At 41.4% G+C, this 15,661-nt stretch overlaps 1 protein-coding gene across 1 annotated transcript in view; it reads left to right on the plus strand.

Moving 5' to 3' along the window:
* The window catches only part of SLC9A9 (solute carrier family 9 member A9), a 554,145-nt gene that overhangs the window by 226,142 nt on the left and 312,342 nt on the right, over nt 1-15,661 (plus strand). The window contains exon 7 of the mRNA XM_021678860.1: nt 13,904-14,042. Coding sequence (XP_021534535.1) covers nt 13,904-14,042 — 139 coding nt within the window. The remainder of the gene's footprint in view (nt 1-13,903; nt 14,043-15,661) is intronic.

Genomic DNA, 15,661 nt, shown 5'->3' on the forward strand with positions numbered 1-15,661 from the left:
CAAAAACAGGGATTTCGCTATTTCTCAGCATAAGATTTTTTGGAGTTTCTGTCTCTCTTTCACACACACACACACACACACACACACACACACACCGTTAATGAATCTGAATGCAGCCACAGTCCTTTATTATTTTCATCTAAATGGCATTCTCCTCTCCTATCACCGGCTCACCTCTGTTTCCATTTGGATGCTTTCTAACAATGGCCCTAAGGCATTTTTTAAAAACTGGAATTTACCAAGAAGGTGGTAATACATTTGAATAAAAATCTAATGAATATACTTAATCTAGAGGAGACAGTAGGTATAATTATTGAATTCTGCCCTTTTTCTCAAAGACTTTGCAATTTCAATGTAACCTCAGTCCCAAGAAGTACAGTTCAGCACCAGCCAATAGCACACCCATTAAATGGGTAGAAGAGTAATTCTATTCTTCTCCTCCTGACCCACCCTGGCTATGTGCTTCTTCCTTTACAAACACAGGAAAAATTCACTTGTTTTAACCCATTTTGGAAACGGATACCTGCAGCCCTCGTGCTTTCTATTGCCATTGTGTTACTTATTTCATAATTTAGCCCTCAAGGAACATTCCTCCCCTAAATTTCTGGGGGAGCTTCAGCCCCTTTGTCCCATTTGTTCTCATAACCTAGAAACAAAGACAAGATCTTTCGAAGATCTTCCCATGGGCACACTGAACCAAGCCCGCTGTGTCTCACATGTTCCGGTTGACCTACAGAAAGCCAAGCCTTGGTAGTGGTGGTGACAGTGAGTCTTGGCATGTGACTTTGGATGTGTTGAATCAATAACATTGACATAAGCTAAACCATGAAAAGGGAGTAGGATTGATCCAGGCCACATGTTAACTGTGAGCTGTTATAGTTCCTAAGTCTGTCATTTACGACTGTGCAATACAACTCTCAAAACCTCAACTTTCTATCCAGACATACTTAGATGTCAGGAATTGCCACTCTTTCTGACCTGTCATTATTCCCTTATGTTCTTCCGTACATTGCCTGCTAGCCCAGAGCAGCCGTATATAGTCCCTACCCCATCAGGATATGTGTACAAAAGGGCCGTGACTTAGGTATAAGTTTTCCTCCATTACCAAGGTGCTCCTGTTTCCTGTGCCTTGCAATGGTTATCTGATTCTCCGTCTTATCTTCCCTTCTGCAGATTCACTGTTTGACTCAGCTTTTAACCAGCCCCCCCCGCCCCGCAGTTCCTCCATCAGTATATGTGTACCCATGCGTCAGTGGTTTTTAACCTTCTTGAGGTCATGAACTAAATGGAGAAGGTGATGAAAGTTAAGGAATCGCTTTCCAGAAAAGTGCACGTGTGGATTTATGTTGGGTTCACATCCCTGGACTCCTTGAATCATTGATTTCCCAGCCCCCTTGCTGGTTGTTTATGTACTCACTGTGGCTTGCTTAAACTGCTTCTAATGTGAAGCCTTCCCCTGACCTCCCTTCACCCCAGTCCCTGACCAAATCATCCAGCTTGCATGTTCCCCAAGCCTCTGAGCTGTTGTCTGCCTAGATGTGCAAAAATCATTCTCCTGATTCTTCAAGACTACTTCAGGGCCCAGGGTGTTAACTCCTGGTGCTGAGCAGTAGCTTATAATGCTCCATAGCTCAGCGATGGCCTTGGTAAATGAAGTGTTTATCCTATGCTTGGCTTCTGACTCCACTCTTAGTAACTATCTTTACTGCATGGGGTAAGAAAGGCCTATTAATTGCTTGAGTTAGGAATCTCTTAATTCTTACAGGTTGTATCGGTTTGAGATTCAAATATACCTCAGAGTCCATATTCTTATCCCAGGTAAAGTTGTGTCCTAAAGATCTACTATCAAAAATGACTCTTCTGTGAAACTTAAGGATTCTGCAATATTTACTTGATAACAACTACTAGACACATATAATGTAATATGAAAACATTATGTAGAAGCAAAACTTTGGTGGAATTTGTTGGTCTGTAGGTCCCATGCTTCAAACACAAAATTGAAATCTGTGGCAGTGAGGCAACTATCTTGGTAAAATACATTAGTTTAAGAAGATAACTATGCGCTTTGCCCCCTAAGATACCCTTGAACTCAAGCAAGATTATCTTTAACTCCAAAAAGATAGGTGCAGATTCTTAATTAAATTAATTTGTGATTTGGGGCCCAGAAACTCACTTAAATGTTGATAAATGGAAGAGCAGGGAAAGGGTCTGGGAGAATGAGCTGATCTCTGCCAATATTTTCCAGGAGTTGCCTTGTTGTCAGGTAAAACTCTGTCAGGCTGTCTCAGGAAACCGTTTATAATGGGAGTGGGATTTGTCTAATGTGGGAATGAAAGGCACTCAGATTAGGAAGGCAGCCCATTGTCTATGAAAAGTCCTTTGACCCAGCCAGAGGAAACTAGCATTTCATTCAGCCACTCTCTGTCCTCGGCACACAGCATGTCTGAAACACTGCAGGCCCCAAGGCAAGCAAGTGCCCATTTTCAGATTCTTTTTTATCTCTATGTAGCATGCAGTGAGCTGTGAATTGGTGGTCGCCATAAAAGCAAACTCCACTGGTTTCATGATTTTTCCTTGATTGTTGCTAATCAGCAATCCCACACAACTTCATTAGACACCCTCTGTTCGTGAACTTCTTTTGCCTTAGGTATAACAACAGGACTTCTGTGGTATGTCTATCTTTGTGTCCCCTTCTCTGGCAAGGCTGCTAGAAGTTCAGCTCCATTGGATTTGCAAGACAACCATGGATCTTTTGTGCTTAGCTATTGTTAACGATTTACATGCATCTCCTTGTTTGATACTATCCCAGTAGCCTTCTGCTCTACAGGCCTCATTAAGAAAAAGATGAATTCAGTATTTGATCTAACTCTAAATGTATTGCTCATTTTACCTCCAGAAGATTCTTAAAATGTTCTGACACATTAACTGGAATTCCTAAATGCCTCCATCTTCCTAGAAATAGAGCTCAGCTTTTATCAATTTCTTTTGAGCAAATGGTGAACGATATAGCAATCATTCCAACAATAATACTAATACAAATAACAGTAACAACAATAATAGCAGCTAGCATTTATGGGGTGCTTTCTATATTCCAGGTAGAAACACTGTGCACATATTGACACAGTTAATCCCACTCTGTAAAGGAGGTGTAATTGTTATCATCACCATTCTTCAGGTGAAGACCCTGAAACATGGATAAGTAATTACTATAAAGAGACAGAAGTCACCATGTGGGAACACAGGGTGAACAACCGCATGGGATGATGGACCTGAGCTGGTGTTGGTGTGAATGCCAAGATATTAAAGCCATTTAATATGGAAGAGGGGTCTCCATGAAAAAATCCTGTCCTGGAAGCTGTACCAGGTTGTCAGCAAAGCTCCTCATATTGAAATGAATACACTACCTAATGCAATTTTTTTTCTTACAAATTACAACTAGAAGTCCTAAAATCTTAAACTCCTGAGAGTGGCCTTTTCTTCATTCCTGTGAAGGCAAAAACACTTGTGAGTTATTTATCTGTGGACACACTCAGGTGATAGATCTCGATGTTCCCACTTTCTTGCCTGCGTTGTACGCAGACTTGCAACTGATGAGATCTGAGTTGAATATCTGCTGCTCCATTTACTAGTGAGTTACCTTGGGCAAATGATTTCCCTGAGTCGGTGTATCTCCAAAATGTAAATGCTTTCTTCATTAGATTGTTGGAAGGATTGAATGAGGTGAAACATATGAAGTTATTCAATCTAAGCCATAATTCCCTCATCTATAAAATGGAAATCACAATAGCACTTACTTTAGGGGATCCTGTGATGGTTGAATGAGATAATGCTTATAAAAATGCTTACCATAGTGCCTGACACATAGTGAATGCTCCATAGTAAGAATACAGGAAATAGTAAGTATTTGGAGTGCTGAATAAATGTTGGAGCCCCTGACCCCCTTCTCCATTTCAACCTTGGGGATTAATATTTGGTCCTGCTTGCCCCTGTTAATGATTATATTTTAATTTTAACTAGATTTCCATCTTTAGTGGCTATTAGCCTACTTTTCTATATCTTTTTATATCTATTATGACTAAAAGTTTCACATATCACAGTACTCTTTGGAGCTAAGATTTCATTAGTGAGGATTAAAAGAATTGAAAAGTAGGAGAAAGGGTTGAAATTCCCATTAGATCGTAAGAATTAGTCTCTCTTTCTTTTAAATAGGCTCACAGTAGTGGGATTCAAATTCCTACTTCTGCCTCAGAAAAGAAAGAGAGAAAACAAAATAAAAGAAGAGTATTTGCAAGTTACTTTTATCTTTAAGACTATCTCAAATTCACTTCCCTCTCAATATTGGGTATAAGAGAATATTTCTCAAAGCCCACAGAGTAATTCAATTCTGACAAGACTTTTCAGACTAAATTGCAAAGTAATTTAAGATCTCCTTTCAAAGAAAATGCACACATAATTCATAACAAACCTCCTTTAACTCTTCTTCCCTTTTAACCAATTTTAAACTCAGGGCTCTCTTTGTCACCTTAAAGTTGGAACTTAATGGAGCAGAGCCACTTAGGAATCTGTCAAAGGCTTTATTCCATGCTGAAATTTGTAACTGTTCTTGATGTCATTATGAACCCAGTTCCAACCTAAATCATCGGTGCCTTCATTGTGTCCCCATTGCAGGACAGTACTGCTTCTTACTCACTAAGTGCTTTGCCATTTCCAGTGGCAGGATTTGGATTAGCACAGAAAGCCAAGCACCCTACATCTCTCTCCTGGTATTCTTGGAGGAAGTTGGAAAATAATAGGTAGCGAATCAATAACTCTTGGGGTGAGAGGCCCCTAGAGGCCACATTATCCAATATGCAGTGCATGAATTTTCTCCATAGCACCCTGGAAAGTAACTCTTTCATTCTATGCTTAAGTATCTCCAACGACAGAGAACTCACTACCCTTTCCTAGAACCCATTTCCTTTTGTATCAGATCTAAAAATTAGGAAATTTTGTATTCAAATATAAAACTAAAATCTTTCTCCCTATGATGTTGTTACTTTTGGGCTTTATCTTACCTCTGGAAACCCCAAAAACGAGGCCAGTCCTTCCTCTGCATGACTACATTCCAAATGCTCACTGAAGCTATTTCTACTAAATCCATCTATCTTTTAAACTCTCCTCCTTCCTTCCATCTTCCTCTTCAACCACCCAACTCCTTCTCCTGTGGTCTGCTGTGGTTTGTCAGGTCTCATTCAGATAATAATCTTTCTCAGAAAAGCCTTTTCTGACCACCCTAACTAAAGCAGTTTCCCTATCACTCTCTATCCCATCCCCTCATGCTGCCTTATGGTTCTTTTCAACCTCTGTCATTAAATCATATATTTATCTGCTTAGCTATTTTTTATGTTGTTTTCTCCACTGGAATATAAGAAACATGAGGTTAGAAGCTCTGTTGTGTTCCCTGCTAGATCTTTAGTGCCTAGAACAATATCTGCACATAGTAGGTGATTAGTAAGTATTTGTTGATGGAGTGGATCAGAAAGTTTAGCATGAAACTGTATTATTCTGGGGGCAGCTATGACAGACTAACTCATACTTCCCACAGAATTCCCCTTGTCTTTTTCTTTTGTGCCAGATATCAAAATAGCAAAATATTTGTCAAGGATTTGGAAAGTCACACCTTGGTATGAATTTGGATTCTCAGGGAGCAAAGTCATTAACTAAGTGGTCTTCCCGAAGCTGAAAGAGTTATTAATGTGCCCTCTGCAAACATGACTCTCCACCCTGCAGGGTGGTTGGCCCTTGGGAAGGTGAAACCTGGTGGTTCTAACTCAAGCTCAGCAAACCTCTGGCCAGAACCTCTTATTACTAAGAGGCAGCTCTTCTAACCTCCCAGGGTGCCTGGAATGCCCCCAATTCCTGAAGTCATTATGTTTTACAGCGGGTCCTCTTGACAGAGCTTCATTGGCCTTTGGCAGAACATAAGCCAGAATAATGGGCAGGCAGATGCCAGAATGAATTCCAATGTGTACACACAATTCTTGGCCCCATAAAAATCAATTCCTTATTCATAATTAAGCAACTTCTTGAGAAAGGGCAGGTTGGTACAGTTATTAAAAGATAAATAATAGATAAGGATCCACTTGTTTTATTTTTTATTTATTTACTTATTTTTTTTAAGGACCAAAAAATTTTAAACACAAAATAGTACTGTAATTAGTTTTCTTCTACTTTGTTTCTAACCTGTGACACTCAGGGCCAACTAAACAGAGGAGCTTTTACAAATTTTCATTGCCCCTCTGTGTTGTGTTTCTCCTTAAAAATGTATCTTTAAGAGCAGAAAGACAAAGCAATTCTAGATAGGAAGAAAAAGCTAGAAGCACCCTGATGTAAAGGTCACAAGCTGTGTCATCCTGTGGGCCTTTTCCTGTTTGCCAACTTGGGTTTAAGGAGCAAAGCTGCAAACAAAGGCTGATAAATGGCTCCACGCTAAAGAGCAGCAGCTTTCCCCAGCAGTTAAGGCCACACCTCCCAACTAGCTTAATTGGCAACAGAATTAGCCTCATTTCCTTCAACCTCCCCACCATCTTTTTTGCCTCAAATTGGTATATAAAAGGGATGGGGAAGGATGGGGTCATCCTTGGAGAGACTGCAGTGTTTGAGGTGTGAAGCTGTTCCCTCTGTCCATCGGGGTGCTTCCTCTATCCTAAGTCAAGTGGAAGGGACTCCACTGGAAGGAATCACCCAATAGGCTAAGGCTACCTGCAAGAAGAGGCCTTGCCAGCTCATTCCCCAGTGGAGAAAACTATGGAGGGGCTAAGGCCCTCTCAAAACAGAGTAAAGGAAGGAAGTTCTTGGATGTGGTTTCTTGGAGGGGGAGTACACAAGAACATGGAGACTGGCCTAGAGATCTCTAAAAGGAATCAGCTGGAATGGTCTGTGTCAGCAGGACCTGATAGCTCCCTGGTTTGGTGTGTTTAGGAAGTGGCCAAGGTGAACCCACCTGGCACAGTGGTCCATGGCCCAATAAAGGGGATTGGAGGTCAAAAGAAGGATGAGAGCCACGACACTGCCCAAATGGCCCCAGATCCAAGCCATAGCAAAGGGCTGGAAATGTACATAGCTGGCAGGGCAGATAGAAGATTGAGTGGTCCCTGTGAGGGGATTCTCAGCAAAATACAGGTGCTACCATGTCAGCAGAGGTCTCTAAGAGAGGGATTGAGCGGGAACAAGCTTGGTCCCCCATCCCTCCTCTGTGCCTCCAACACCAGGGGACACTGGTACCCAGAAGTGTGTTAGAGGAACACCTCTTCTGCCTCTCCTCCCTTCCAAGTCATCCTGCCTGCTGCTCTAGAATATTCTGCAGGGCGAAGAAGAATCCCGCTTTGAAGATTTAGGTTTTAAGCTAGACTGTACCAAGCCTTAATAAATAAAAGGAATTGAATAATGGAATTTGGCTAAGACATCATTAATGGAACTACCTACCCACACAAAGAAGGATTTGATGTAGTACAGCTGGAAGCAGTAATTGGGAAAAAAAATAAACTACTTCATATATATATCCCAACTAATCAGGAATTCTATAATAAACTGGTGTCAGCAGTTAGAAATTTTTTGCTAGGGATTAAAGATTTGGTAGAGAAAATGGTAGGTCCTTTTGTAGATCTTTGGCTGTAGTAGTCATTTTATCATTTTTTTCTTTAATGATTATATTAACAAATATTCTGAAAGGGAAATGATATGTTTGCTTAATATTTTCCTTTTGCAAGTTTTTGAGTGACATTGATTTCTTGTTAACAAAAGAATTGAGACTATACTGGGGCGTTGGAGAAGCAGGATGTCCCAGTCAGGCACCCAGGACAGAGAGTAGACTGTGGGAGCTGGGAGGGCCAATGAAAGAAGAGCTGCCCAGGAGCAGGATGTTGTTGAGTAGTTTAAGTGAGTAAGTGTGAGGCAAAATATTTTAGCAGTAGCAGTGAAAAATAACGAAGTGGATGGTGTTAGAAACCAGGTGATCTTGAGAAAGACTGTAAGAACCAGGAGAGAGAAGACTGGGTAGGATCCAAAATGGGAAGAAGGTCAGAGTCATGAGTCATGGAGGGGATGGCATTGGTGGCAGTAATGGTGGTACCATTTAGAGAACACTTTCCCTGCATTATATCATTTTCACTTCCAGCATAATTGCAATACCTTCTTCTCTTCCTCCTTTTCTTCTTCTTGCTCTCTCCTTCTTCTTCTTCATCACTAGTATTTATTGAGCATAGGTGTCATACACCATTCCACAAAAAACAATTTGTAAGATCAAATGGTCCCTGACACTCCGTGATCCTAGACCAGGGACCAGTCCAGTCAGGTGTAAGAGAGATTGGTGATGACATCTCAGTTCTGTTTCAGTTGAGGTGCTGATTGGACATCTAGTTTGAGATACTTGTTTTAGAAGTAAACCAAACTGTCTGTTCAAAAGAGAGAGAAAGGAAGGAGGAGGAGCAGTGGGAAGAATGGGTTATTTGAAGAAGGATGATTTACTTAAGAAATGCTTGTCTAATTCTTACTATGTTACAGGTGCCATTTCAAGTGCTTTATAAACATTAATTCATTGAATTCTTGTAGCAACTTATGTGATGGTTACTATTGTTATCATCCTCATTTTATAGGAACCTAAGGTGCATATAAATTAAGTAACTTGCTCAAGGTCACACAGGCAGTAAGTGGCAGAACTGAGATTTGAACCCAGATCCCAGACTCAGATTCTATGCTCTCAATACTACCTAAGCTGCCAGGTGACTTCCCTGAAGGAACATCGTAAAGATTAAATAATGGGATGTTGAGAAACACCAGAGTTGCGATCCTGTCTGTGAATCTTAAATGGTACAGTGAGCAACATGATCCTTATTCATGTTGCTTTCATCAAAGGAATTGGGATATTTCATCCATTTCAAAATTTTTGAATAAAAGATGCTGCACACATTTATTTCTGAGAACAGATACAATATACTATCATCAAACTCGTTTTTGCTGAGTAATCTTTTCCTGAATAGAATGAATCAATAACCTGGACTTATTTCCAATTTATGAGATGAATATTTAAACACCACTATGTATTTCTGCTCATAGCACTTTCAAGGATATTGGTTTCATCTAACCCAAATATTCTTTCCAGAAATATGGGGATTGTAGATCTATCTTCACCAGCTTGTGTTATAAACAATGCCTCTTCAGAGTAGTGCCCCAGAGAACAAGCACCAGACAGGTTAGCAGAAAGTTTAATTCTTCTTCTCCTCTCTCCCTTCCAATGTTTGCATACACGAATGGTCCAAGCATGTCCCTCAGTGCAGGGGAGGAAATATTTTCTTTTTAAGTCCAAAGGGCTGCAACTGCTGGAACAGCTATTTCTTCCTCTCTTGGGGTGAAGTTGGAAAGCTCTACATATGCTACCCAAACCCTTGTTTGTTTCCAGAAAGCACCCTCTGCAGCTGTTGCCCTACAATCCATAGGCTTAATGTTGTAGCTGAAAACCAGAGCCCAAAGAGGTACCTCCTTCACCAGGATTTAGAGCCCAGAAGAACAGCTTCCTAAAATCCTGGCAGTCAGGAGAGATGCAACCTGCCTGACTTTTCTTTACCTGCTCTCTTTACCTCACTCCTCACCTGAAGCCAGAGGGCTTTGCCTACAGAACATCCAGGAGGGGTGAGCCGCTTAACTAGGGGTGAAGCAACACAAGCTCAGTCTCCTTGCCTGTTCTTGTCCTGAGACAGATTCCTACCCAGACTGCCAAGGATGCTCCTTTCTTTGTGGATCCATGGAGTGAAGAGCTCTGCAATAAACAGAACAGATTTTAGCCTCACTTCAATGACCATGTCCTCCCAGGAGATCCTTCTGTTCCCATGCAAAAGTGACTAGTTCCTTGCAGCAACCTGGAAGCCTGGTATGCCAGGAGGAGAGCCACACCCCATCTCTGTGTAGTTGGAGCTGGGGCCTGGCTCAGCCACAGCACTCTGTTCTCTGTCATTGTGAGGCTTATGGAAGTTCTTAGCAGAATGATGATGATGGTGGTGATGATTGTCAGCATTCAGTGAGTGTTTATTTTTCATGCACATAATCAGTACTCAATGGATGGCCCTAAAGTCTACAAGATAAATATACAGGTTTTAAATGTACCTCATATCCTCATGCATTTCTGGGAGATAAGTACTATTAATATTTCTATTTTACAGACTTTGAGACTGAGTCTGAGCATGATGAAATAACTTGCCCAAGGCCATAGAGCCAATAAGGGTCAGATATCTGAAGCTCAAGTTGTCTCAAGTGTCACCTCCAGTTTGGGTTGATGAACTTAAAAGTACCCACAATGTAAATATATAAAGTCATTGCTTAATAAAGGAAATCTTGTAGATGATGATTCATTTCAAGCCTAGCTTTTGCAGACCTCCTTCTTTCCTGTATTTCTTCTTCCTTTCCTTTCTACTTTCCAGTCATCCTGCCTTTATTTCATTCATCTTTATTTGGCCTGCCACGTGCCATGCACCAGTCTGTGTCCTGGTCATATGAAGAAGAACAAGACCCAGGCCAGGCCCAGCAAAGCTCAGGTCCAGGAGCCAGGCCTGAAAGCTGATTCCCATGAGAAGCCCCAAGTCTCACAGTCTAGTGAGGTGGGGAAGAGGGTGCTGTCGTCCCATACAGTGCAATCTGCTCTATCCTTGCACACAGGAAGGTGTTGCCCATGGTCCATCCAGGGATGAAATTAAAGGTTCTGGTACCTGAACTTCTACATTTACAATCGGTGCAGCACTCAGCTATCCTGATTTGGGTTCCTGTTTTTCCTGTTTTCCTCCCAACAAGATCAATTTTTGAAGGAAGAAGCGAAAAATCTGCATTTTGAACTCCATAGCTCTATGATCTTAATTTCTCTGACCCTTAGTTTCTTTGTTTGGTTTAAAAAAAAAAAAAGAAGAAAGAAAAGGAGGGATAAAAATACCTGCCCTGTTTACCTGGCAGAAATGTTATAGGATCAAATGAAGTTATAATGCAGGCCTAAAGGGGACAAAATGATATATAAATGTGAGGACTTTTGTATATGTTTCACATGGAATTTAAAGCTGAGTGACGCCATCTACCTATCTCTACCTCCATAGGTACCCACATACATGGTCCCTGTGTTCCAGCCATAACTATATAGCTCTGCTTTGAAGTGTCCTCGACTCATCTGCCTTCTTCCCTTTGCTCACACTCTTTCTACTGCCTGAAGTACCCTCTTCCCATCACTGTCTGTTGACTTGCTTCCTTGCTCAAATGCCATCTCCTTTCATCTAAAGTAGTGACTCTTGCCTCATTTGTACCACTAAATGTTACATATCTCTCAAAAAATCACACTTAGCTCCATGACTGGAGCTAGTCGTCATCTACATCTCAGGCCCCTGTGCCTAGATACGTCTTGTATATGTTCAGTAAAATGTTTATTTACTCAAATTCTGCTTCTCTTCTCTATGCCCTTTCCTGCCTGCCCCCCAACACCCTACACTTAATGCACCACCAGACCCTTAGTGGGCATCCAGTGCATACATCCTAGGAAGCTTTAGGGGCAGCACATTCAAGAGACAAGTCTTCATAAGTCAAGGGAAGTTAAGTTTTCCCCTTAAGTTAAATCCAACATCACAGGGAAGAAGTATATGAAGTTTGCCTATACCCTACTGGGTGGGGATCAGAGCCCAGGAAGAGAATGACTCCCAGAATGCAGGCTGAGAATCAGTGCGGTTACCCAGATGATTGTAGGTGACACACAGGTGAACTTTTCATCAAATGTAATAGTTACATAGTCTCATGGGTATTAAGAAGAAAGAAAATTAGCACATCAAACCCATGACTTCATAAATATTCTTTAATAAAAGCTCTTGCAGTTGAATAAAAATGAGTTGATTTAAAGAAAAACATTACATTGGGCGCCTGGGTGGCTCAGTTGGTTAAGCGACTGCCTTCGGCTCAGGTCATGATCCCGGAGTCCCGGGATCGAGTCCCGCATCGGGCTCCCTGCTCGGCGGGGAGTCTGCTTCTCCCTCTGACCCTCCTCCCTCTCATGCTTTCTGTATCTCATTCTCTCTGTCTCAAATAAATAAATAAAATCTTTAAAAAAAAAAGAAAAACATTACATTAATAATGGAAGTAACATTACATGTTGCTATGGCCAAATGATGTGATGATGGTACTCCAAGGTCAAGAAGTATAAGGACAGAGAAAATAATTTCTGGAGTGTGGAGGTGGAGATGGGGATGAAGAGGTACCTGTTCTATAGATCAGATCTATTGGTAGCCTCAGGAATTAACAGAATTATTCACAGAGCTGTGTTACTATGCAAAACTCTTTGTTTGGAAAAGCAGAATGCAAATAGAATGTTTTCTCATCACTATGTTCCTTCACTGGAATGAAGAAATGTGCTGGTGAATGTCAACTCACACACCAAGCTTTTCAGTGTTGGCCACCAAGTTTCCTAATGGCCGTGGGGTTATACACCCATTCTCAGGACTGTCAGATACAAAGGACCTAAATATGGGTTTGCTTTTCAATTTTTTTTTCTGCAAGACACAACACTTTACAAAGAGAAAACACTTCAAAGGCAATCCTTTTCTCGCATACATTTCAAGGGCTCCATTTGAGATCCACATTCATCTTCCTTATCCAATTACATGATCAAAGTAGAAGTGTTTGGCCTACTTTAGGGGTTTAAAGACATCCAGGGAAAAACTAAGAACATTTAAAACTACTTTTTTAAGCACACATCTTCCTGTAGAAAAACTGGAATCCCCTTTCCCCACCCCCTTAACTAGTCTCTAGATACAGAAAGTCAAATCAGAGTTAACATGCTCTAATCATCCAAACCATAAAAGATTCAGTTACATCTCTGTAAAATCCAATCTAATCTCAAGTCAGTGTGTCTAGTGTACTTTTTGCTCTCTATACTGCTACAAAGTCCCTTCCAGAACCTATTACAAAACTCTTGATTTTCCTGATTAGTTTTAAAGGCCTCATAATTAAAAGAAAAACTATTTAAAAAAATGAAATGTTACTTCATTTATCTCCCCAAAGCTACTGGTTCTAGCACATCTGTTCATTTTAATGCTACAATATGGAGTTCATATTTCTTAAAATAGGACGCACCTTGTCCTTCTGGGACTTGAGGCCCTGGTTAAAAAAAAATAACAAATGTGGTGTCCTCAAAAATATTTAAGCGAACAGGCTGCCTATTGGTGGATTGATTTTTCTCTATGGAAATAAATCTGTTGGCAACCACCAGAATTGGGGTATAAAACATGACCTCGAGCAGCTGCTGCCATTTGTTTTGGTGGGAAAATGAGGGTTTTTGTCTCTCCCCAGGGGTTAATACTGTGATGCTCTAAGCATCCTCTGGGCTCTGATTCTGAAGGGTTACACTGGAGAGGTGGAATGCTTTGTGGTTTATGACAAGATCACAGCAGAATATTTTGTGCATGCTGTGATTTGTATTGCCCATTTGTGCACAGGCCATAAAAGTGCACTTTTTATCAGGAGCATTTGTGAATATATAACAGCACTGAAGACATATGGCCACTAAATAATTCACAGTTATCTATCTCCTCAGCAGATTCCTTATACACCTACCATGTTTTAATGCCTGGTTTGCTCAGAAACAATATTCTTTATGACCCTTCCAATATAAAAATGTTTACTGACTGGCAGCAATATATGGATACCATGGGATTGGGCTGTAAGGAAAGGGAAAGCTCTCTACTTTCTCTGCCTCTCCCTGTCCTCATCTGTTTCTCCTGACTTCTTCCAACCAGCACCTAACCTCACAGGACAAGGTACCCTCCCCAGAAGTGGCTGCTAACTTCTGACTTCTGGTATTTGGGCTATAAGAAGTCACTGACTAACCTTCACCCTCTTTTCTTTCCAGTTCGATATCCATGTACAGCCCCAAGGAGAATCCAAATACATTTGACACTGCAGCATTCTTCCGGTCCGTGGGGAATTTCCTGGGGATCTTCGCCGGCTCGTTTGCAATGGGGTCTGCGTACGCTGTTGTCACCGCGCTGATATCCTTTGAACGTGTGTGTGGAAAGCTGGGGACTACTGAGCGCTATGCCTGGACTGTTTCTGAGGATGGACAACCTCCAGGCCGAGCAAGAAATGGCTAGACAGTCTAGTTCAAATATGATACAATGCCCCTGGAGCCATCTTTGTTCCCAATCTATGAGGCATAGATTGGTACCAGTGGCAGAGGGGACGAGGATCTTTTCTTGTCCAAGGCCTGTTCTAGCACTACTGATACTGTCTGATGCCAAGATAGCAACAGTCTTAAAAAACTGCCATGTAGGAAAATAGGTGGGCATGGGACATAGGGATTGGCTGTATTCGGGTCAAGAGGAAGAACTGAAGATCCAAGGTCAAGGATAAGACAGGATTGACTGGGAGTGATTAACTGGGTATTCTCTTCTTCCTTTTCAAACTTCTTGCAATCACTAGCTCACAGGACTGGCCAAGCCAAAAAATCACTGTGGGTTTAAACAAACATCTTTAGCGATTTTACAGAAGGGGATGGGCAAGCAGGGTAGAAATGACATGTTTGCCACATCTGGACAGTTGTGTCATCTCATTCCCTCTTTTGCAGTAGTGCAATGGGAGAATGGGCAGAGTTCCTAGAGAATTTGGGCCAGGGAATGAAGCTGGTCTAGTGAGCTGTTCAGTCAGAGCAGTTGGATGGGGCAAAAGTAAGTCAGAGTTGAGGAAGAAAGCCAGAAAACCAATGTCAAGTGTGAGGGCTCAATAGAGGCCATAAAAAGAGGCAGAACAAAGGATCAAGGACCAAAGACCTTAGGGAAAAGAGAAAGAAGAAGGGTGCAAGATGTGTCAGGGATCTAGCAAAGAAAGCAAAACGTTGGGTACTTTTTCATGGGGACTGACCCAGTGAATCTCTATTCACTGAGCGGCTGCTAAAACACTAGGTTCTACTAAGGGTTTCTAACATGAGTCGGAAGATGAATAAAATATGGACTCCGCCTTCAATTAGTAACAAACTTGGAAAGACAAGCTCTACAGTAAGAGTTGTATAGAAGGTAGGTGCCAAAACCACAGCCAACTTATTAGGACGCTAAAAATTCAAATGTGGATGAGTGCATTGTTTCTGAAATAGTCTGATAGACTCTTGACCAGACTACAATTCTGAAAAATAATTTGAAAAGTAATATTTACATGCAGAGAGGAATGTAGGCCTGGCCTGAAATATAGGTAGGATATAGACAAAGGCTATATGCTTAGTGATGCAGGAGAAAACCAGCATTCATTGAAGTGTAAGGATGGGACCGAGAGGGCCGGAAGTCTCGGTTTGGTGAGCAGTGGAAGGTGAGGAGACACAGGTGCGTTGGACTCACCCTGTGGAGTATCTTGGAGTGTAATTCAAAGGAATCTGAGCTTCTGTCTGTAGTCTGCAATTAGCTACCAAAGGTTTCTGCTCAGGAGAGTGACATACTGCAAGTCCTGTTTTTAAACAATAAATGAAGAACTGGTTCATAGGACGAGTCAGAAAAGGATTAGAATCAAGAGAAACTGTGATGATGAACTGTGAAAGAAATATCAAGAAGGAGTCTAATGTTTAGAAGAATCTCTAGGACTAGAATAGGATTAGAAGAGGAGAGACTCAAAGACTCAAAGACTA

The sequence above is a fragment of the Neomonachus schauinslandi genome, chromosome 1 (assembly GCF_002201575.2).
Source record: "Neomonachus schauinslandi chromosome 1, ASM220157v2, whole genome shotgun sequence".
Taxonomy (NCBI): Eukaryota; Metazoa; Chordata; class Mammalia; order Carnivora; family Phocidae; genus Neomonachus; species Neomonachus schauinslandi.